The sequence below is a fragment of the Oncorhynchus nerka genome, linkage group LG24 (genome assembly GCF_034236695.1).
Source record: "Oncorhynchus nerka isolate Pitt River linkage group LG24, Oner_Uvic_2.0, whole genome shotgun sequence".
Taxonomy (NCBI): domain Eukaryota; kingdom Metazoa; phylum Chordata; class Actinopteri; order Salmoniformes; family Salmonidae; genus Oncorhynchus; species Oncorhynchus nerka.
In genome coordinates, this window is record NC_088419.1 from 9,313,823 (window position 1) to 9,325,897 (window position 12,075).

General features: G+C 49.7%; 1 protein-coding gene across 2 annotated transcripts in view; it reads left to right on the forward strand.

Moving 5' to 3' along the window:
• Window positions 1-12,075, forward strand: part of dpf3 (double PHD fingers 3) — a 59,548-nt gene that overhangs the window by 25,227 nt on the left and 22,246 nt on the right. For both annotated transcript variants that reach the window (XM_065008589.1, XM_065008590.1), the window contains exons 4-6: window positions 7,227-7,360; window positions 7,622-7,714; window positions 10,498-10,570. In XM_065008589.1, coding sequence (XP_064864661.1) covers window positions 7,227-7,360; window positions 7,622-7,714; window positions 10,498-10,570 — 300 coding nt within the window. The remainder of the gene's footprint in view (window positions 1-7,226; window positions 7,361-7,621; window positions 7,715-10,497; window positions 10,571-12,075) is intronic.

A 12,075-nucleotide genomic window follows, 5' to 3' on the forward strand; every position in this document is an offset into this window, starting at 1 on the left:
ATGCTATGGAAACACTCCTCCACCCTCCCCAATGCTATGGAAACACTACCTCCACCCTCCCCAATGCTATGGAAACACTACCTCCACCCTCCCCAATGCTATGGAAACACTGCCTCCACCCTCCCCAATGCTATGGAAACACTACCTCCACCCTCCCCAATGCTATGGAAAACACTACCTCCACCCTCCCCAATGCTATGGAAAACACTACCTCCACCCTCCCCAATGCTATGGAAAACACTACCTCCACCCTCCCCAATGCTATGGAAAACACTACCTCCACCCTCCCCAATGCTGTGGAAACACTACCTCCACCCCCCCCAATGCTATGGAAAACACTACCTCCACCCTCCCCAATGCTATGGAAACACTACCTCCACCCTCCCTTTTGTTTACCTCATGTAGACAGACAGACAAAGTAACTGTAGTTGAGTGACTGCAGGCCATACTACTAAGGCTTTGTCCCTACATGGCACCCTATTCCCTACATGGCACTCTATTCCCTACTGAGCCCTATGGGCTCTGGTCAAAAGTAGTGCACTAAAAAGGGAGTAGGGTGCTATTTGGCACGCACTAGTTGAATTAACGATGTTTCCATGTGGAATTGGAGTCTGTGCCCAGTGGGAGCATTACAGTACGCTGGCAACAGTACCCTGGCAACAGTACCCTGGCAACAGTACCATGACAACAGTACCATGACAACAGTACCATGACAACAGTAAGCTGACAACAGTACCCTGACAACAGTAAGCTGACAACAGTACAAAACAGTAAACTGACAACAGTTCCCTGACAACAGTACCCTGACAACAGTAAGCTGACAACAGTACCCTGACAACAGTACCCTGACAACAGTAAGCTGACAACAGTAAGCTGACAACAGTACCTTGACAACAGTACCTTGACAACAGTACCCTGACAACAGTAAGCTGACAACAGTACTCTGACAACAGTACTCTGACTGAACTACTGATATGAATCATAATAACAAGAGACAGGAATGTAACAGTACCTCTCTTGGGCTTTAGGATTCGCACCGTGTTTATTCAGTGGTTCCTGTCTGGGGGGGAGAAGAGGGCAGGGGAGAACAGAGGAGAGGAGAGGAGAGAACAGAGGAGAGGAGAGGAGAAGGGAGAACAGAGGAGAGGAGAGGAGAAGGGAGGGGGAGGGGAGAACAGAGGAGGAGGGAGGGAGGGAGGGGAGAACAGAGGGGAGGAGGGCAGGGGAGAGGAGAACAGAGGAGAGGAGAACAGAGGAGAAGAGAGGGGAGGAGGGCAGGGGAGAGGAGAACAGAGGAGAGGAGAACAGAGGAGGGCAGGGGAGAGGAGAACAGAGGAGAGGAGAACAGAGGAGAGGAACAGAGGAGAGGAACAGAGAGGAGAGAGAGAACAAAACAGAACAGAGGAGAGGAGAGGAGAGGAGAACAGAGGAGAGGAACAGAGGAGAGGAAAGACAGAACAGAGGAGAGGAGAGAGAGGAGAGAGAGAACAGAGGAGAGGAGAACAGAACAGAACAGAGGAGAGGAGAGGAGAGGACAGAACAGAGGAGAGGAGAGGAGAGGAGGAGAACAGAGGAGAGGAGAGGAGAACAGAGGAGAGGAGAGGAGAGGAGAACAGAGGAGAGGAGAGGAGAGGAGAGGAGAGGAGAACAGAGGAGAGGAGGAGAGAACAGAGGAGAGATGAGAGGACAGAACAGAGGAGAGGAGAGGGAGGGGGACAGGACAGAGGAGAGGAGAAAGGGAGGGGGAGGGGAGAACAGAGGAGAAGAGGAAGGGAAGAGAGAACAGAGGAGAGGAGAACAGAGGAGAGGAGAACAGAGGAGAGGAGAACAGAGGAGAGAACAGAGGAGAAGGAGAGGAGAGGAACAGAGGAGAGGAGAACAGAGGAGAGGAGAGGGAGAGGGGAGGAGAGGAACAGAGGAGAGGAGGAGGAGAACAGAGGAGAGGAACAGGGAGAGGAACAGAGGAGAAGGAACAGAGGGGGAGGGAGAACAGAGGAGAGGAACAGAGGAGAGGAGGGAGAGAGGACAGAGGAGAGAGAGGAGAGGACAGAACAGAGGAGAGGACAGAGGAGAGAGAAGAACAGAGAAGAGAGGAGAAGAGAAGAGAGAGAGAAGGAGGAGAAGAACAGAGAAGAGAAGAGAGAGAAGAGAAGAGAAGAGAAGGAAGAGAAGAAAGAGAAGAGAAGAGAAGAGAAGAGAGAGAAGAGGAGAACAGAGGAGAAGGGAGGGAGGGAGGGGAGAACAGAGGGGAGGAGGGCAGGGGAGATGAGAACAGAGGAGAGGAGAACAGAGGAGAAGAGAGGGGAGGAGGGAGGGGAGAGGAGAACAGAGGAGAGGAGAACAGAGGAGGGGAGGGGAGAGGAGAACAGAGGAGAGGAGAACAGAGGAGAGGAACAGAGGAGAGGAGAGGAGAGGAGAGGAGAGAACAAAACAGAACAGAGGAGAGTAGAGGAGAGGAGAACAGAGGAGAGGAACAGAGGAGAGGAACAGAGGAGAACAGAGGAGAGGAACAGAGGAGAGGAGAGGAGGGAGGAGGAGAGGAGAGGAGAGGAGAGGAGAGGAACAGAGGAGAGGAGAGGACAGAACAGAGGAGAGGAACAGGAGATGAGAGGACAGAACAGAGGAGAGGAACAGAGGACAGGAACAGAGGAGAGGAGAGGAGACAGAGGAGAGGAGAGGAGAACAGAGGAGAGGAGAGGAGAGGAGAGGAGGAGAGGAGAGGAGAGGAGAGAACAGAACAGAGGAGAGGAGAGGAGAGAACAGAACAGAGGAGAGGAGAGGAGAACAGAGGAGGAGAACAGAGGAGAGAGAGAGGAGAAGGGAGGGGGAGGGGAGAACAGAGGAGAAGGGAGGGGGGGAGGGGAGAACAGAGGAGAAGAGGGCAGGGAAGAGGAGAACAGAGGAGAGGAGAACAGAGGAGAGGAGAACAGAGGAGAGGAGAGGAGCTTTAGACCATCCAGTTCCTTTCTGCCCTGGTCCTATTGGGTTGAGTGACAGTACAGAGCCATAAAGGTGCTGAAGGAGGGATACACAGCATGAGTAATCTGTAGCTAGCAACCTCATTGCTTTCTGCTCTGCTACCCTCCTCCCCCTCTCTCAGGGGACAACAGCAGAGGGAGGGGGAGAAGGGGAAAGGAGGGAGGAAGGGAGGGGAGAGCTAGGGGAAGGCGGAGGCAGAGCGGGAGGATGTGTCTCATCAAAGTCAACCTAGCTACAGCAGACACAAAGAGAGGGGGAGGAGGGAAGAAATGGAGTGAGGGAGAGAGAGGGAAGATTAACATTGCTTCTGCTATTAATAACAGATGCATCCTCCCTCTATCTTCTTTATTATAAACTATACAACAGGAAGGAAGCAGAGATTATCCTCTCACTCCTCAGTATATCTCCACGGAAATGAAAGAGAAAGAGAGAGAGAGGGAGAGATAAATAGAGAGTGAGGTACTGCATGCAAATAGACAAGTGAATAGAGATGGAAAGAATATATGTATTTGACTGTAGGAAGAGGACGTTAGAAGAAGAGGGGGAGGAGGAGGAGGTTAGAAGAGGAGGAGGAGGAGGAGGTTAGAAGAAGAGGAGGAGGGGGGGGGTTAGAAGAGGAGGAGGAGGAGGAGGTTAGAAGAAGAGGAGGAGGGGGAGGTTAGAAGAAGAGGAGGAGGTTAGAAGAGGAGGGGGAGGAGGTAGGTTAGAAGAGGAGGAGGTTAAAAGAAGAGGAGGAGGGAGGTTAGAAGAAGAGGAGGAGGAGGGAGGTTAGAAGAACAGGAGGAGGAGGGATGTTAGAAGAAGAGGACGAGGAGGAGGTTAGAGGAGGAGGAGGAGGTTAGAAGAAGAGGAGGGAGGATAGAAGAGGAGGAGGTTAGAAGAAGAGGGGAGGAGGAGGAGGTTAGAAGAAGAGGAGGAGGGGGAGGTTAGAAGAAGAGGAGGAGGTTAGAAGAGGGGGAGGAGGAGGAGGTTAGAAGAAGAGGAGGAGGGGGAGGTTAGAAGAAGAGGAGGAGGTTAGGAGGTTAAGGTTAAAAGAAGAGGAGGAGGGAGGTTAGAAGAAGAGGAGGAGGAGGTTAGAAGAAGAGGAGGAGGGATGTTAGAAGAAGAGGAGGAGGTTAGGAGAAGAGGAGGAGGTTAGAAGAGGAGGAGGGAGGATAGAAGAGGAGGAGGTTAGAAGAAGAGGGGGAGGAGGAGGAGGTTAGAAGAAGGAGGGGGGAGGTTAGAAGAAGGGGAGGAGGAGGAGGTTTAGAAGAAGAGGAGGAGGGGGAGGTTAGAAGAAGAGGGGAGGTTAGAAGAGGAGGAGGTTAAAAGAAGAGGAGGAGGGAGGTTAGAAGAAGAGGAGGAGGAGGGAGGTTAGAAGAAGAGGAGGAGGAGGGAGGTTAGAAGAAGAGGAGGGAGGTTAGAAGAGGAGGAGGGAGGATAGAAGAGGAGGAGGGAGGATAGAAGAGGAGGTGGAGGTTAGAAGAGGAGGAGGTTAGAAGAGGAGGATGATGGAGGTTAGAAGAGGAGGGGGAGGAGGTCTGAGACCTTGATCTCTGGTGGCGGTGATAAAAAAATAAACAGAGTAACGAAAACAGCCAGACCTCTTCTCTTATTCTCCTCTCCCCTCATCCCTCCTTTATCCCCTGAACCTGGCGTATTTAATGTTGTATTGTTTCTGACACAACCCCCCCTTGGTTTAGGCCAATAAAAATCCAAATCAAATCAAATCAAATTGTATTTGTCACATACACATGGTTAGCAGATGTTAATGCGAGTGTAGCGAAATGCTTGTGCTTCTAGTTCCGACAATGCAGTGATAACCAACAAGTAATCTAACTAACAATTCCAAAACTACTGTCTTATACACAGTGTAAGGGGATAAGGAATATGTACATAAGGATATATGAATGAGTGATGGTACAGAGCAGCATACAGTAGATGGAGGTATATACATATGAGATGAGGTAGACAAAGTAAACAAAGTGGCATAGTTAAAGTGGCTAGTGACATAAGAATGCAGTCGATGATCTAGAGTACAGTATATACATATGCATATGAGATGAATAGTGTAGGGTAAGTAACATTATATAAGGTAGCATTGTTTAAAGTGGCTAGTGATATATTTACATAATTTCCCATCAATTCCCATTATTAAAGTGGCTGGAGTTGGGTCAGTGTCAATGACAGTGTGTTGGCAGCAGCCACTCAATGTTAGTGATTGCTGTTTAACAGTCTGATGGCCTTGAGATAGAAGCTGTTTTTCAGTCTCTCGGTCCCAGCTTTGATGCACCTGTACTGACCTCGCCTTCTGGATGATAGCGGGGTGAACAGGCAGTGGTTCGGGTGGTTGATGTCCTTGAGATGGCCTTCCTGTAACATCGGGTGGTGTAGGTGTCCTGGAGGGCAGGTAGTTTGCCCCGGTGATGCAGCAGACCTCACTACCCTCTGGAGAGCCTTACGGTTGAGGGCGGAGCAGTTGCCGTACCAGGCGGTGAACAGCCCGCCAGGATGCTCTCGATTGTGCATCTGTAGAAGTTTGTGAGTGCTTTTGGTGACAAGCCAAATTTCTTCAGCCTCCTGAGGTTGAAGAGGCGACTGCCTTCTGTGACGCTGTCAGTGTGAGTGGACCAATTCAGTTTGTCTGTGATGTGTATGCCGAGGAACTTAAAACTTGCTACCCTCTCACTACTGATCCATCGATGTGGATAGGGGGGTGTTCCCTCTGCTGTTTCCTGAAGTCCACAATCATCTCCTTAGTTTTGTTGACGTTGAGTGTGAGGTTATTTTCCTGACACCACACTCCGAGGGCCCTCACCTCCTCCCTGTAGGCCGTCTCGTCGTTGTTGGTAATCAAGCCTACCACTGTTGTGTCGTCCGCAAACTTGATGATTGAGTTGGAGGCGTGCATGGCCCACGCAGTCGTGGGTGAACAGGGAGTACAGGGAGAGGGCTCAGAACGCACCTTGTGGGGCCCCGTGTTGAGGATCAGCGGGGAGGAGATGTTGTTGCCTACCCTCACCACCTGTGGGCGGGAGGAAGTCCAGTACCCAGTTGCACAGGGCGGGGTCGAGACCCAGGGTCTCGAGCTTGAGGCTTGGAGGTACTATGGTATTGAATGCCGAGGAGTCGATGAACAGCATTCTCACATAGGTATTCCTCTTGTCCAGGTGGGTTAGGGCAGTGTGCAGTGTGGTTGAGATTGATCGTCTGTGGACCTATTTGGGCGGTAAGCAAATTGGAGTGGGTCTAGGGTGTCAGGTAGGGTGGAGGTGATATGGTCCTTGACTAGTCTCTCAAAGCACTTCATGATGACGGAAGTGAGTGCTACGGGCGGTAGTCGTTTAGCTCAGTTACCTTAGCTTTCTTGGGAACAGGAACAATGGTGGCCCTCTTGAAGCATGTGGGAACAGCAGACTGGTATAGGGATTGATTGAATAACACACCGGCCAGCTTGCGCATGCTCTGAGGCGCGGCTGGGGATGCCGTCTGGGCCTGCAGCCTTGCGAGGGTTAACACGTTTAAATGTCTTACTCACCTCGGCTGCAGTGAAGGAGAGACCGCATGTTTTCGTTGCAGGCCGTGTCAGTGGCACTGTATTGTCCTCAAAGCGGGCAAAGAGTGATTTAGTCTGCCTGGGAGCAAGACATCCTGGTCCGTGACTTGGGTTTCTTCTTGTAGTCCGTGATTGACTGTAGACCCTGCCACATGCCTCTTGTGTCTGAGCCATTGAATTGAGATTCCACTTTGTCTCTGTACTGACGCTTAGCTTGTTTAATAGCCTTGCGGAGGGAATAGCTGCATTGTTTATATTCGGACATATTGCAGACACCTTGCCTGATTAAAAGCAGTGGTTCGCGCTTTCAGTTTCACGCGAATGCTGCCATCAATCCACGGTTTCTGGTTTGGGAATGTTTTTATCGTTGCTATGGGAACGACATCTTCGACGCACGTTCTAATGAACTCGCACACCGAATCAGCGTATTCGTCAATAAGAAACAGCATTGGGAAGGATACTGGCCATTGGTGCTCTATGATCTCTCACACACACACACACACACACACACACACACACACACACACACACACACACACACACACACACACACACACACACACACACACACACACACACAGAGCTCAGAGGTGTCAGTGCAGGGCTGGCTAACCGTTAACATAACCAAAACACAAGGCACTGTTTATATCACTGGTGTGAACTGGTCGTCTGGAAGATGTGTGCTTGGTTTATACGATAGTCAATCCCCCAGAGGCAGAGCTGGCCCCTAAGAAGGAGCCCTCCCCAGGAGAGGCCACAGCTCTGGAGACTCTGCTCAGAGGGGAGGGGCTACTGGAGAAGAAGAAAGACATCATCAAGGAGGACGAGACCCTTCTAGAGATACAGGTACGGCAAGAGAGAAGGGACACACACACAAAGGGGCAACAGTAGATGGGCCTTATTGGCGCATAGCATGCAGCCAAATACAATAACTTTACATTTCTTTACATACAAGATCACACTTTTAAACTGTCACGGTGGAAACAAAGAGAATTCCTGATTTGTAAATTGTGTCAAATATCTACTTTCTTTCCTCTGTCACTCCTCCTCCTCCTCTCACCTCCTCCCCTTTTTTTTTACCTCCCTCCTGTGTTTACTCGTCTGTAGAGGGTCCTGGAAGCAGACGAGAATGGGGACGGTTTCCATGACGACGAGGACTTTGAAGTGGACACTCCGAAGAGGAAGCAGAGGAAAGGAAGGGTGAGGGAGAGAGAGGAGGGGGAGGGAGAGGGAGAGAGAGGAGGGAGAGAGAGAGAGAGAGGAGGGGGAGGGAGAGAGAGAGAGAGGGGAGGGAGAGAGAGAGAGAGAGAGAGGGGGAGGGAGAGAGGAGGGGGGGAGAGAGAGAGAGAGAGGAGGAGGGGGAGAGAGAGAGGGAGGGAGAGGGGTGGGAGAGAGAGAGAGAGGGGGAGAGAGAGAGAGAGGAGAGAGAGAGGAGGAGGGGAGGGAGGGAGAGAGGGGAGGGAGAGAGAGAGGGGGAGGGAGAGAGAGGGGGTGGGAGAGAGAGAGGAGAGGGGGAGGGAGAGAGAGAGAGGGAGGGAGAGAGAGAGGGGGGGGGAGGGAGAGAGAGAGAGGGGGAGGGAGGGGGAGGGAGAGAGAGGGGGGGGAGAGAGAGAGGGGGGGGAGAGAGAGAGAGGGAGGGAGAGAGAGGGGGGGAGGGGGAGAGGAGAGAGGAGAGGAGAGAGAGAGAGAGGAGAGGGAGAGAGAGAGGAGGAGGGAGAGGAAGAGAGAGGGGGATGGAGGGAGAGATGAGGAGGGAGGGAGATGGAGAGATGAGGAGGAAGGGTGATGGAGTCTCCGAGAAGGGTCTTCTAGACATCAAAAGGAACATCAAATTCAACATACCAATTTAGGACCTGGAAAAAAATACCTGAATCAGAGAACTCATTGCCCTTTATTTTATCTACAATGTAAAACACCAAATAATGCATACAGAGCAGAATTAGGCCGATACACGCTAATTATCAACATCCAGACGAGACGTTAAATTCTACAACCACCGAAAAGGAACCAATTCCCAAACCTTCCAGAACAAAGCCATCACCTACAGAGAGATGAACCCGGAGAAGAGTCCCTAAGCAAGCTGGTCCTGGGGCTCTGTTCACAAACACAAACACACCCCACAGAGCCCCAGACAGCAGCAGATTAGAGACAAATCATGAGAAAACTAAAAGATAATTACTTGACACATTGGAAAGAATTAACAAATAAACAGAGAGTACACAGTGGCAGAATACCTGATCACTGTGACTGACCCAAACTTAAGGAAAGCTTTGACTATGTACAGACTCAGTGAGCATTGCCTTGCTATTGAGAAAGGCCCCTGTAGGCAGACATGGCTCTCAAGAGAAGACAGGCTATGTGCTCACTGCACACAAAATGAGGTGGAAACTGAGCTGCACTTCCTAACCTCCTGCCAAATGTATGACCATATTAGAGAGACATATTTCCCTCAGATAACACAGATCCACAAAGAGTTTGATAAAACAAACCCAATTTTGATAAACTCCCATATCTACTGGGTGAAATATCACAGTGTGACAGGCAACAAGTGAAGAACAAACACCATTGTAAATACAACCCATATTTATTTGAAATGTCTTTTATTCTTTTTGGAACTTTCGTGAGTGTAATATTCTCTGTTCATTTTATATTGTTCATTTAACTTGTGTTCATTATCTATTTCACTTGCTTTGGCAGAGAGAGAAAGAGAGAGAGAGAGAGAGAGAGAGAGAGAGAGAGAGAGAGAGAGAGAGACAGAGGTCTAGTGTGGTGTGACATCATGTATTTTTATCTATTTCACTTGCTTTGGCAAAGAGAGAGAGAGAGAGAGAGAGAGAGAGAGAGAGACAGACAGACAGAGAGACAGAGAGAGAGAGAGACAGAGAGAGAGAGAGAGAGAGAGACAGACAGAGAGACAGAGAGACAGAGAGAGAGACAGAGAGAGAGACAGAGAGAGAGAGAGAGAGAGAGAGAGAGAGAGAGACAGAGAGAGAGAGAGAGAGATAGACAGAGAGAGAGAGAGAGAGAGAGAGAGAGAGACAGAGAGAGAGAGTCTAGAGAGAGAGGAGACAGACATCAGAGACAGAGGTCTAGTGTGGTGTGACATCATGTATTTTTATCTATTTCACTTGCTTTGGCAGAGAGAGAGAGAGAGAGAGAGAGAGAGAGAGAGAGAGAGACAGAGAGAGAGACAGAGAGAGAGAGAGAGAGAGAGAGAGACAGACAGAGAGACAGAGAGAGAGAGAGAGAGAGAGAGAGAGAGACAGAGGGACAGAGACAGAGAGACAGATAGAGAGAGAGAGAGAGAGACAGAGAGAGAGAGAGACAGAGAGAGAGAGAGAGAGAGAGAGAGAGAGACAGAGAGAGAGAGAGAGAGAGAGAGAGAGAGAGAGAGAGAGAGAGAGAGAGAGACAGAGGTCTAGTGTGGTGTGACATCATGTATTTTTATCTATTTCACTTGCTTTGGCAGAGAGAGAGAGAGACAGAGAGAGAGACAGAGAGAGAGACAGAGAGACAGAGAGAGAGAGAGAGAGAGAGACAGAGAGAGAGAGAGAGACAGAGAGAGAGAGAGAGAGAGACAGAGAGAGAGAGAGAGAGAGAGAGAGAGAGAGAGACAGAGAGAGAGAGAGAGAGAGAGAGACAGAGAGAGAGAGAGAGAGAGAGAGACAGAGAGACAGAGAGAGACAGAGAGAGAGAGAGAGACAGAGAGAGAGAGAGAGAGACAGAGAGAGAGAGAGAGAGAGAGAGAGAGAGAGAGAGAGAGAGAGAGAGAGAGAGAGAGAGAGACAGAGAGAGAGACAGAGAGAGAGAGAGAGAGAGAGAGAGAGAGAGACAGAGAGAGAGAGAGAGAGAGAGAGAGAGAGAGAGAGAGAGAGAGAGAGAGAGAGAGAGACAGAGAGAGAGAGAGAGAGAGAGAGAGAGAGACAGAGAGAGAGAGAGACAGAGGTCTAGTGTGGTGTGACATCATGTATTTTTCTCCACAGGGCAGAGGGTCCAGTCGCAGGAGGACAGAAGCTGCTACCAACGATGATGTGGATAAACCTTACGTCTGTGACAGTAAGACAAAATACAACAACAACAGACATCTCCTGTAAGATTGTGAATGGCGTCTTTTCGGGTAACAGGGTTAGATTGATGACAGGCTGAGACCAGAGTAGCTGGTTCCTGATGGGAATATTATGAGCCAAATTTTGAGTTCAAACTTTTTCGATTAATGTTCCCGCGGTCGCAAACGACGTCGGCTCAATCGGAAAGCTAACAACACAGATATTCTGTGCTACGGATTGACTCTTTAACTTTTCTGAATCCCACTTCTAACAGGAAATGACCTGTTATTGATTTTTATTAGGTCTCACTGTTCTCTATTATCTTACTATTATCAAGGTCTGCCTGTATCTGGACATGGTTAGCTGCCTAAGATACACTACATGAGCAAAAGTATGTGGACACCTGCTCTTCTAACATCACATTCCAAAATGACAGGCATTAATATGGAGTTGGTCCTCCTCTTTGCTGCTACAACAGCCCCCAGTCTTCTGGGAGGCTTTCCACTAGATGTTGGAACATTGCTGTGGGGACTTGCTTCCATTCAGCCACAAGAGGATTAGTGAGGTCGGGCACCGATGTTGGCCTGGCTCGATTAGGCAGCGATCCAATTTATCCCAAAAGTGACTGTGCAGGCCAGTCAAGTTCTTCCACACCGATCTCAACAAACCATTTTGGTATGGACTTCGCTTTGTGCACGGTTGCATCGTCTTGCTGAAACAAGGAAAGGGCCTTCCCCAAACTGTTTCCACAAAGTTGGAAGCACATAATCTTCTAGAATTTCATGGTGTTGCTGTAGCGTTAAGATTTCCGTCGGACTGCATGATCTTGAAGCGTGATTCATCATTCCAGAGAACGTGTTTCCACTACTCCAATGGCAACGAGCTTTACACCACTCCAGCCGACACGTGGCGATCTGAGGCTTGTGTGCGGCTGCTCGGCCACGGAAACCCATTTCATGAAGCTCCCGACGAACAGTTATTATGCTGATGTTGCTTCCAGAGGCAGTTTGGAACTCGGTAGTGAGGGTTGCAACCGAGGACAGACCATATTTACACGCAATGCGCTTCAGCACTCGGCGGTCCCGTTCTGTGTGACCTACCACTTTGCGGCTGAGCCGTTGTTGCTCCTAGACATTTCCACTTCACAGTGACAGCACTTACAGTTGACCGGGGCAGCTCTAGCAAGGCAGAAATTTGACAAACTGACATGTTTGGAAAGGTACCATCCTGCCACGTTGAAAGTAGCTGAGCTCTTCAGGAAGGGCCAATGTTTGTCTATAGAGATTGCATGGCTGTGTGCTCGATTTTATACACCTGTCAGCAACGGGGGTGTGGCTGAAATAGCTGAAATCCACTAATTTGAAGTGGTGTCCACATACTTTTGTATATATAGTGTAGCTTCAGATCAATAACCTTATTTGACTTTCCTTGGGGTGAGAGAAGCCTCTGTTCCCTCTCTAGCATGTCGGACGTTAGCATAGCATGCTACTTCTACCTACATGAAAACAATGGGAG